Source organism: Podarcis filfolensis (assembly GCF_964270895.1).
Source record: "Podarcis filfolensis genome assembly, chromosome: 16".
Classification (NCBI taxonomy): Eukaryota; Metazoa; Chordata; class Lepidosauria; order Squamata; family Lacertidae; genus Podarcis; species Podarcis filfolensis.
The window spans coordinates 8,137,185-8,148,607 of NC_139620.1; the positions used below are offsets into that span (position 1 = coordinate 8,137,185).

The 11,423-nt window shown below is 50.4% G+C and overlaps 1 protein-coding gene across 1 annotated transcript; it reads left to right on the forward strand.

Moving 5' to 3' along the window:
- Window positions 1–1,709: 1,709 nt before the first annotated feature.
- On the forward strand, window positions 1,710–10,207 carry LOC310751890 (cocaine- and amphetamine-regulated transcript protein-like). Its single transcript, XM_083591646.1, has 3 exons — window positions 1,710–2,113; window positions 8,128–8,211; window positions 9,924–10,207. Exons 1-3 carry the CDS (start codon window positions 1,976–1,978, stop codon window positions 10,029–10,031), a joined length of 330 nt encoding a protein of 109 aa, XP_083447772.1. The 5' UTR covers window positions 1,710–1,975; the 3' UTR covers window positions 10,032–10,207.
- The last annotated feature ends 1,216 nt before the right edge of the window (window positions 10,208–11,423 follow it).

Sequence of the window (11,423 nt, forward strand, 5' to 3'; positions counted from 1 at the left end):
ATTGCTGCTTCAGAGACAGAAACCAACCAGTGAGCTGTTTTGGGTAGTGTCCATTCTCACCCCCACCTGGAAATTTGGAACTGAACCTGAGACCTTCTACGTATAAAAAACAGTGGCTCTGGCACTGACCCACAATCCTTTCCTTAAAAATTAAAGAAGGATACTGATAAGCTGGAACGTGCACAGAGGAGGGCGACCAAGATTGGCTAAGAGTCTGGGAACCAAGCCTTATGAGGAACGGTTGAAGGAGCTGGGTATGTTTAGCCTGGAAAAGGAGAGACTGCGGGAGATATGATAGCCGTCTTCAGATATCTCAAGGGCTGTCCCACAGAACAGGCACGTCCAACAGGTAGATCATGATCTCCTGATAGATTGTGGGGTGTTCCTGGTAGATCTCTAGTCCCTCAGGGATCTCCTTCCCCACAAAATAAAAAAATTAAAAAGAATTTAAAAAAAAAGCTCAACTGCTCTGGCTTCCTAAGAAAAGCTGAACAACTTTGCCCTTCCAAAAAAAGCTCAGCAACTTTTGCTTCCTAGTGGATTATCAGATTAAGGTCCACTATTTGACTGCAGATTCAGGACCCTCAGCTGTGTGTTTTATATAATCGACTTTTTATTATGTTCTGTGTATATCGCAATGCTCATTCAGTTTCATTCATTCGTATATTCATATGTCTTTGCTTCCTAAAAAAACAACAACTCAACAACATTGATCCATCAAACGACAATGGGTAGATCACTGCCAGTTTTTTACACTGTGAGTAGAGTTGTCTGTTGGGAGTTGGACGTCCCTGCCATAGAAGACGGAGCAAGATTGTTTTCTCCTGCTCTGGAGGGTAGGATCTGAACCAATGGCCTCCAGTTACAACAAAGGAGTTTCCAACTAAACATTAGGAAAAACTTTCTGACAACTGTTTGACAGTGGAATGGACTCCCTTGTGAGGTGGTGTGCTCTCAAAGGAGGTTTTAAAGCAGAGGTTGGATGGCCATCTGTCATGGATTCTTTAGCTAAAGGTTGGACTAAATGACCCTCCAACTCTACAGTTCTATGACTCTAAGGATCTAGTCCTCATGGTTCTGAGTAAAGGGCTGCTTTACAGAGGGACATAGGTAGTTGCTTCCTACCGAAGCAGACCACTGATCCATCCAGCTCAGAATTACCTACACTGACTGGCAGCAGCTCTCCAAGGCTTCAGACAAGCCCTAGCTGAGGACTGAACCCAGGCCCTTCTGCATGCAAAGCAAGTGATCTAGGTATTCAATACAGGAGGGCATAGGGAGGGAGAGAGGGAGAATGAAGACAGATAAACAAGGCCAGGATTTCTAAGCGCTTTTGGACACAGCGACGCTCTCCAGCAATGATTAATTCTAATAATAACAGGACAGAATAATAGCAGATCATTAGGCTCAGAGATGCTTGGGGAGGAACATCAGAATCAACGGTTATTGGGCGGGGGAGCAAGCTAATTCGCAGCCCATTCTGCTCCCAGCAAAGCTGGGCCCCCGGCCAAGATGATGGATGAGGCTCTCTGTTCAATCTAATGCCTCCCGCCGCTTGCCAAAATTGCAATTTGCAGAGTAAACCTCTGATAAATAGTCAGCCAGAGGGGGGGCCCCCTCTCCCGCTTAAGCACCCCACGCAGCGCCCACCCCTGGGGGGTGCCAACAGCAATTTTGCACCCAGCTGTGTGCCTAGCTCTCTTCCCCACACCCACCCACCACATGCCTCCCCTCCTGTGGGGACACAGGCTGAGGGGGGGGGACCTCACTCCCCTCTCTTCCCAAGACAACCCCCACCCCTCCGCCTGGCTCGGAAGCTGACAGGCTCGCTCGCTCTCCTGCTAAGCCAGAAAAAAACAGGCATCAGACTTCAGCACTGTGGACAGCTCCTGTGGCTCTGAGCTCTCAGTCTCGTCTTGCTCTCTCTCTATCTCAGCCCTGAGCTTTCAGCTTGCTCTTTCGGATCCTGTCCACAATGGACCGCTCCCAACTGGGCTCGGTGGCCTTCCTGCTCTGCCTGATTTGGGCGGCACACAGAAGCCTCGCCACAGCCGGCCGGGCACCCCAGGAGTTCCCTTTCAAGCACACCTACCAGGCGCATGAGAAGGAGCTGGTGAGTAAAAGAGGCGAGGTCTGCGGGTGGTCCCCGTCCGTGGGCTGCCACGGTGCTGGGAGGGGGCAGCGGATAATTGCACCCGGTGGGCAAGGATGCACATAGGGGTTCGAGAGCCCCATAGGCAACCCTCCTTTGGGCATAATTGTAGAGTAGAGAGAGGTTCCCTAGGGTCATCTAAGTCGAACCCTCTCTGCCATGCGGGAAGCGCAGCTTAAAAGAATTTGTAAACCTCCCAGAAGAGTTCTGAGTTAGCCCGTTCCCCTGTGGAACGGCTTTTCCCATCCGAAAGTTTCCCCAAAAAAATGTTTAGTCGGAATCTCCTTCCATGTGATTTGAATGCGTTGGTTCAGGTCCTACGCTCCGGAGCAGCAGAAAACAAGCTTGCTCCATCTTCCATCCTTCGAGATATTTGGAGGTGACTATCCCATGACACCGATGCCCAAAGAGTGGTACCCAAAGATATTTACTGCCAGGGCAAAACAGATGTCCGCTTAATGGATTTGTGGTATAGAGCAGAACCAGTGGGATGCGTTGCACATCCCTATACAGTGGTACATCGGGTTACAGACGCTTCAGGTTACAGACTCCACTAACCCAGAAATAGTACCTCGGGTTAAGAACTTTGCTTCAGAATGAGAACAGAAATCGTGCTGCGGCGGTGCGGTGGCAGCGGGAGGCCCCATTAGCTAAAATGGTGCTTCAGGTTAAGAACAGTTTCAGGTTAAGAACAGACCTCCAGGACCAATTAAGTTCTTAACCAGAGGTACCACTGTATTGGGGAGAAGGTGGAATAAAAATGCGAAGCAGAAGCAGAAGCAGAAGCAGAAGAAGAAGAAGAAGAAGAAGAAGAAGAAGAAGAAGACGAAGAAGAAGAAGAAGGACCTGTCTCATAGAATGTAGGAAACTGCCTAATACAGTCAGACCATTGGACCATCTAGGTTAGTATTCCCTACACTGACTGGCAGCAGCTCTCCAGGGTTCGAGGCAGGGGACATCCCAAGCTCTCCCTAGAGATGCTGGAGATTTGATGCTGGAACCTTCTGCATGCAAAGCAACTACTCCACAGACCTTCTAAAGAATCAAGTGAGATTTCCGGCTCCGGTTCTGGATAAAGGGCTTAATGTAAAAAGAACATGTATTATACTGAATCCAGTCGTTGGTGCATCTAGTTCAGTATTGTCTGCACTGACCAGCAGCAGCTCTCCGGGGTTTTAGGCAGGGGACTATCCCAGGCTTACCAGAAAATGCCAGGGATTGAACGGGGAACGTCTACCACTCAGCTTCAAGCCCTCCAGGATGGAGTCTGTGTACCTTTGGTCTGCTCCAGCAAAGCACTTCTTAGGCCGATAGCCATGATTGTTAAGAATGGAGCCTCCAGTCTCAGAGGCAGTCTACCTCTGCAACCCAAAAATGGACCTTTTCTACTGTGGCTCCCCGCACGTGGAATGCTGTCCCCAGGGAGGCTCGGCTGGAGCCTTCATTAAGTGCCAGGCAAAAATGTTACTCTTTAACCAGGCCTTTGGGATGTGGGTGGTGCTGTGGGTTAAACCACAGAGCCTAGGGCTTGCTGATCAGAAGGTCAGTGGTTCGAATCCCCGCGACGGGGTGAGCTCCCATTCCTCGGTCCCTGCTCCTGCCAACCTAGCAGTTCGAAAGCACATCAAAGTGCAAGTAGATAAATAGGTACCGCTCCAGCAGGAAGGTAAACGGCGTTTCCGTGCGCTGCTCTGGTTCGCCAGAAGCAGCTTAGTCATGCTGGCCACATGACCTGGAAGCTGTACGCCGGCTCCCTCGGCCAGTAAAGCGAGATGAGCGCCGCAACCCCAGAGTCGGCCACGACTGGACCTAATGGTCAGGGGTCCCTTTACACTTTACTTAACCAGGCCTTTGGCTGATTGACATCCAATGCCCTTTCAAAAAGTGTTGGTGTGGGAATATTGAGTTGTTCTTGTTTCGATTATGTATTTTGTGTTTTCATATTGTGTTGGTTTTTTTCTGTTGAGAAACTCCCTGAGTCCTGCAGGCATAGGACGGTTTACCAATTTAATAAATAATAATAATACCCCATAGGCTAGGAGTGTGGAACCTGTGGTCCTCCAGACATCGATGGGCTCAAACTCCCATAAGATGAGCCCCCGTCTGGAATGGGTCAATAATAAGGCATGGTGACGACTGGAGTCTAGCCCCATCTGGAGAGCCAAAAGTTCCCCATCCTTTCCAGCTGACCACTGTAGGAGACAGGATACTGGGGTCGATGGACCTTAGTTCAGAATCACCAGGCTTCTTCTTACACTCTAGCCTTGGGTCAGCGAATACCAGTCTACTGGGATGTGCAAGGGAGGAGAGGGTTATGTTCTTCATTTGCTCCAACTTCAGAGCTGCCGCCGCAATTCAGAATAAGACAGTGTGGTGTAGTGGTTAGAGTAGAGCTGGGAGATCAGGGTTCAAATCCCCTCTCAGCCATGAAGCTCGCTGGGCAACCCTGGAACAGTTGCTGCTTCCCAGCCTCACCTACCTCACAGGGTTGTTGTGTTGGGATTAAATGAGGAGGAAAATGTACACCGCCTCAGGCAAGGTGGGGATATAAATGCAATCTAGCCGTCAATCAGGAATTGGTCCAAGTCTTTAGGAGAGCGGGAGGACAAAGGAAGCCAGCAAGATCATCCAAGGGGCTGGGAGAATGAGAGAGCGCTTGCAAAGGGAAGTGCGTGGCTCTTTAGAACCAGATCAGAGTCTGACCGCGGCTGTGGACCGGTAAGAGCAAACACAACCAGGTCGCCACCTCCCATTCTCCGCTATCTTGTCTGTGAGAACCAGGCTGACCTGCACTTGTTTGGGAGGAAAACAGAGCTGGCAACCAGGGATCCAGAGACGTATTTTAGCATGTGTTTTTCGGTGTTTATTCCGCCAGGAGATGAAACATGCTGGATCAGAAACAGCTTTGAGGATGTATCTATCTTAGACCAAGTTTGCCAGGCAGCCACAGGAGGCAGAGATAGAGGGTTGGGGAGAAGGGGGGGCCTCTGTTGCTGCTTGTACCACCAGGACCCATCACATGGAACCAATTGCATCATTTCTTGGATATGAGCCAAACAAGACCAGAAGATGCTCCCCACTTGCTGAGGAACAGAATTCTCTGCTAATAACCAGACCTGACACACTTAGTCTGTCAGATTCATCAGTGTAAACATTTGCTATTGACTGGGGGTGGGGGGGGGAGAACCCTGTTAAAATGTTAGAGAGAGAGGCAGAGAGAGAGAGAGAGAGAGAGGCGCAGAGAGGATCAGAGTTGGGAGAAGGTTCAAGGGTCATCTAGTCTGACCCCCTGGACATCTGCAATAATTTTTCCAGGGAGGGGAGCATAAAAATTGGGGCAGGTGAGAAGTAAAATACTGAAATTGAGGAGCAGGCTATTTTTAAATTATTTTTCATGCAATTTGAACGTGTTGGTTCAGGTCCTATGTTCTGGGGAAACAGAACAAGTTTGCTCTAATCTAAGAAAGAAAGAGTCTTTCAAATATTTGAAGATGGTACTGGACCGTAATGAGAACAGAGGATGCTCCTTTATACAAAGGAAGATCATTGGTCCATCTGGCTCAGTACGGTCTACACTGGCTGGCAGGGTCACTCCAGGGTTTCAGGCCGGGTTCACTCCCAGCCCTACCTGGAAATGACGGGGATTGATCCTGGGACCTTCTGCATGCAAGATGGATGCTCTGCCAATGAGCCACGCCCTTTTCTCCAGTTGCCGCTTCTCTGGGCTATGTGCATCAAATTCCACAAACGTCTGGACATTCCCCATCTGACCAACATTCCATCCCTTCCAGCATTCTGCTGCCTGCAGCAGCCAATCAGAAGCCTCCGAGAAGCCCTTCCACATCAGACCAAAATTCCATCTAGCCTAACATTCCGCTGCCACAGCAGCCAATCAGAAGTCTCTGAGAAGCCCTTCCACATCAGACCAACATTCCATCTAGCCCTGCATTCCACTGCCACAGCAGCCAATCAGATGCCTCTGAGCCCTTCCACATCAGACCAACATTCCATCTAGCCCAGCATTCCACTGCCACAGCAGCCAATCAGATGCCTCTGAGCCCTTCCACATCAGACCAACATTCCATCCAGCCCAGCATTCCGCTGCCACAGCAGCCAATCAGATGCCTCTGAGCCCTTCCACATCAGACCAACATTCCATCCAGCCCAGCATTCCGCTGCCACAGCAGCCAATCAGATGCCTCTGAGCCCTTCCACATCAGACCAACATTCCATCCAGCCCAGCATTCCGCTGCCACAGCAGCCAATCAGAAGCCTCTGAGCCCTTCTGCATCAGACCAACATTCCATCTAGTCTAGCATTCCGCTGCCACAGCAGCCAATCAGAAGCCTCCGAGAAGCCTGCAAGCGGGGCAATAAAGAAACAGGCCTTCTCCAGCTCTTGCCTCCCAGGAACTGGTATTCAGAAGCAGGTTCCATAGAGCTATTGTTCATGAGCAGTAGCCGTTGACAGGCAAATTCATGGATTATTCATTTTATTTTATTTTTCCATTTAAGTAAGCGGCCATCACAGCAGATGTTGTAACAGTGAGTGGAGTACAGTTATTATGCTCTGCAATGCTGACAGGGCAGGATTTTGGAAGATAGGTAGATGGTACTCCCCCCACACTGGCGCCATCAGAGTCGGACTTCGGGGCAGAAGTCCAGGGCCCCACTCAGTGGAGTGGTCAGCCAGGGTCCCCTGATACACCAGGCCTGGCTGAGCACATTTTGAAGGAGGTAATGTAATGCACATTACTATCTAAAGAGGCCCCCCGCAAGACCATTAAGTCCAGAGTAACATTACCTAACTGCACTGCTGATTCTACACTGGGGGGGACGGACATGCCCCGTGGCACTCCAGAACAAACTGTATGTGTTTCCTTGCCTTTGGAATGCTTCTCTTTTTTCATTCTTATGGAAATCGAGCCCATTAATCGCCTAAATATCTTATGATTAAAGGTAAAGGTAAAGGGACCCCTGACCATTAGGTCCAGTCGTGGACAACTCTGGGGTTGTGACGCTCATCTCGCTTTATTGGCTGAGGGAGCCGGCGTACAGCTTCCGGGTCATGTGGCCAGCATGACTAAGCTGCTTCTGGCGAACCAGAGCAGTGCACGGAAACGCTGTTTACCTTCCCGCCGGAGTGGTACCTATTTATCTACTTGCACTTTGACGGGCTTTCGAACTGCTAGGTTGGCAGGAGCAGGGACCGAACAACGGGAGCTCACACTGTCGCGGAGATTCGAACCACCGACCTTCTGATCGGCAAGCCCTAGGCTCTGTGGTTTAACCCACAGCGCCACCTGCATCCCTTATCTTATGATTAAGAGACCCCTAAATGGACAACAGAAAAAATGTTGGGGAAGATGCAAGTTCTTACTAGGTGGGATGAAGGTCAGGGTTAGGGAGCCTTTGACATGGTGCTGGACTACAACTCCCATCATCCCTGATCCCTGGCTGTGCTGGTTGGGGCTGATGGGAGTTAGAGTCTCAACAGAAGGCAACCATCTGAGGACAAGAGTCTTTAAAAAAAATGCATAGAAATGGATCTATGAAAGATCCAACCCTCCAGCGAAAAAAGTTAAGTGCATTTTTTCTTTTAGAAACCATCAAGTTTCTAGTCCTTAGGAAAAGGACGGGAAAGCTCATGTCCTCCAGACACTGTTGGCCATACACCAACGCAGCAGTTGGGGCCTACAAGTTCTTGACCATAATGCGTGCTCATTCCTTACAGCAGAAGTTGGGGAGCCTCTGGCAACTCCAGATGTCGCTGGACTCCACTTCCCATCAGCCCCAGCCAGCATGGCCAATGCTCAGGGATGATGGGGGATGTAGTCCAATAACACCTGGAGGGCCACAGGTGGGCCATAATAGCGAGCCATAATAGCTGCCTCTGGCCTCTTATGGTAGCAGGAATCACACCAGACGCTCTTCTCACACCTTAATAATTCCTCGACCTCTTCCTTTCCTCTCCAGCTGGATGAACTTCAGGAGGTGCTGGAGAAGCTGCAACATAAGAAGGTCTCCACTTGGGAGAAGAAATTCAACCAAGTTCCCAAGGTACCGGGCGCTGCCTGGATAGTTGCCGATGGATGCAGGGGATGAGGGCCAGGGAGGGAGGGACTGGTGCGAATGTTGGAACAGTATCATCCCACTTCACACAGGCATGGCTTCCCCCAAAGGATTCTGGGAACTGTAGTTTACACAGGCACGCCCCCCCCAAGGATTCTGGCAACTGTAGTTTGTTAAGGGCCCAGAGGATTAGTGAGGGGGGGACCCCTTATTCCCCTCACAGAAATACAATTCCCAGAGTTCCCTGGGAAGAGGGATTAATAGCAAAACTGGTCCGCCCTCCACCCTTAACAATGGTGCACCCAGGGGAGACCAGTGCCCATTGGGCTTGATAGGGTGCAAAGCTAGGAGCCCAACAGCAGGTGGCGCCAGAGCAAATGGCTGACGGAACTAGAGCCAGCTTGGGCTAAGTAATCCTGGCTCTGCTCTTCTCCTCCTCCCTCGATAAAGGCAGCACAAAATAAATCACTGGGCAAAGTTTAAAGCAAGCTTCCTCAACCGTGGCCCTCCAGATGTTTTGAGACTACAATTCCCAGCATCCCTGACCACTGGTCCTGCTAGCTAGGGATCATGGGAGTTGCAGGCCAAAAACATCTGGAGGGCCGAGGTTGAGGAAGCCTGGTTTAAAGTGTTATGGCTCCCTGCCCCCAAGAATCCTGATGTCTAGGGTGGGCAGGAGCCTGAGAAGGGCAGGAATGTGCGGGCAGAGGAGACAGGGAGGGAGGATGATCTGGGAGGAGTGGGGTTCTGTGCCCCCCCCCATGAGGCAGCTGGCATCATGGGTGGAAGAAGGGGGTCAGGATCAGGAAGACCATGCAGCCAGAGCAAGGAGGAAAAGAGAAGGAGTCAAGAGAGGAGCTGCAGGAGGTCCTGGAGAGCCTGTGGAGCTCAGAGAGGTGGTTGTGTGTTCAGAAACCCCTGCCCAGTCCACCTTGCCATTGTCTCCCCACTCAAGGAGGGGGCTGTACTACTACTACTACTAATAATAATAATAGTAATAATAATTTTTTATTTATACCCCGGCCTTCCCGGTTCAGAAAACCGGGCTCAGGGCGGCTAACAACAAATTTAAAACACTTAATTGATGCAACAAGAACCAGCATAAAATACAGTATAAAACGTGAATAACAATAAATTCAGAATTCAAAAATCAATTTAGGGGCGAAATCCCTCCAATAAACATTAGATGATCACCAGGGCTAGCTGGCTAAATTAGTCCTATTTGGGCCAGCATGGAGACCAGGGGAGAATGAGCTGTGGGATCCCAGAGCGGGTAATCTTCATAAAAAGGGGAGGGGGAGGGAAGGAAGGGGAATAAAAGATCAGGCTAAGTTCAAGTTGAAAGCCAGGCGGAATAGCTCTGTCTTACAGGCCCTGCAGAAGGACGTTAAACCCTGCAGTGCCCTGGTCTCATGGGACAGAGCATTCCACCAGGTCGGAGCCATCACTGAGAAGGCCCTCAATAGCGATGGGAACAGTTAAAACAGCTTCTGGTGAACTGTGGGGTGCTCAAATTAAATTCCAGTTGCTTGTCCTCATTGGCCCGGGTGTGGTCAGGACATCTGGGAACTGTAGTTTGTTATGGGTGCCAGGTTCTCGGGAGGAGAGCCCTGCTCTCCCACCCCAGAACTACAATTCCCAGAGTTCCCTGGGAAGAGAGGCCAACTTTTTCAACCATCCTTTTCCCCCCCTTCTCACAGTGTTCCTTCGGTGACCTGTGTGCCGTCAGGAAAGGCGCCCGGATCGGCAAGCTCTGCAACTGCCCCCGCGGATCAGCCTGCAATGCTTTCCTCCTCAAGTGCTTGTGAAATTATGGGATTTCGCGCCACACCTGTCCCTCCCCACCTGTGTCGGCGACCTCCCGCTTCCTGCCTCATTGCAACGTACCAGCTCCATGAGGGGGCAGGTTGTGATCCGGGGAAGTGGGCAAGCTTCAACGGAACCCTGGAGCCGGGCTGGGGAAGAAATAAAAGGGAGCTTCTGAGCATGTGCGAAGTACGGTTTTTTCCTGGAAATCTATGGATGGGTGCTAAAGGGAGGGGGCAATAATTCGGGTTAAAGGAGGTGGGTGACACAGCCTGAATGGCTGGAAGGCCAGGAAAAGGGAAATCATATATTTAAAACCCAAAAGATTCAGATGTATCCCAATAATAATAATAATAATAATAACAATATATTATTTGTACCCTGCCCATCTGGCTGGGTTTTCCCAGCCACTCTGGGCGGCTTCCAACAAAGTATTAAAATACAATAACCTATTAAACATTAAAAGCTTCCCTAAACAGGGCTGCCTTTAGATGTCTTCTAAAAGTTTGGTAGTTATTTTTCTCTTTGACATCTGGTGGGAGGGCGTTCCACAGGGTGGGCGCCACTACCGAGAAGGCCCTCTGCCTGGTTCCCTGTAGCTTTGCTTCTCGCAATGAGGGAACCGCCAGAAGGCCCTCGGCGCTGGACCTCAGTGTCCAGGTAGAACGATGGGGGTGGAGACTCTCCTTCAGGTATACTGGACTGAGGCAGTTTAGGGCTTTAAAGGTCAGCACCAACACTTTGAATTGTGCTCGGAAACACACTGGGAGCCAATGTAGGTCTTTCAAGACCGGTGTTATGTGGTCTCAGCAGCTGCTCCCAGTCACCAGTCTAGCTGCCGCATTCTGGATTAGTTGTAGTTTCCGGGTCACCTTCACAGGTAGCCCCACGTAGAGCGCATTGCAGTAGTCCAAGCGGGAGATAACCAAGGGAGCCTGCCTGGCGCTGAGATCCTGGACAGCAGAGGTACATTTCTCCAGCCACAATTAACACATGAACATTAGCACAAGGAATGCACACCACATCACTAGCAGCAGCAAAAAGCAAGAGGTGTTTCACAACCATTTCATGGTTTTATTAAATGCTAGACTGGCAGGTCGGTGTTGAGATGCCCTGGTCAGGCTTGCAGCTGCTAGCAAACCGTCCAGCCACCCTAATCATGAAGGCTCACATCCCCTCAGTGCCCATGCACTTCCCCAGAAGAGGGCTACTGAATTCCTGCCTTGTGTATTGGCTTTTTCGTACCTTCTGGCTGGTCAGTGAAAGCAATAGGATGCTGTGCGTGACACAGAGGCCTTTGGTTTCATCCAGTGGGGATCAGTAACCTCACAATGCAAACGACACTTGGGAGTTTGCTTCTAGCTACTCCCACCCGCCTTTGGGTTTCAAAGATT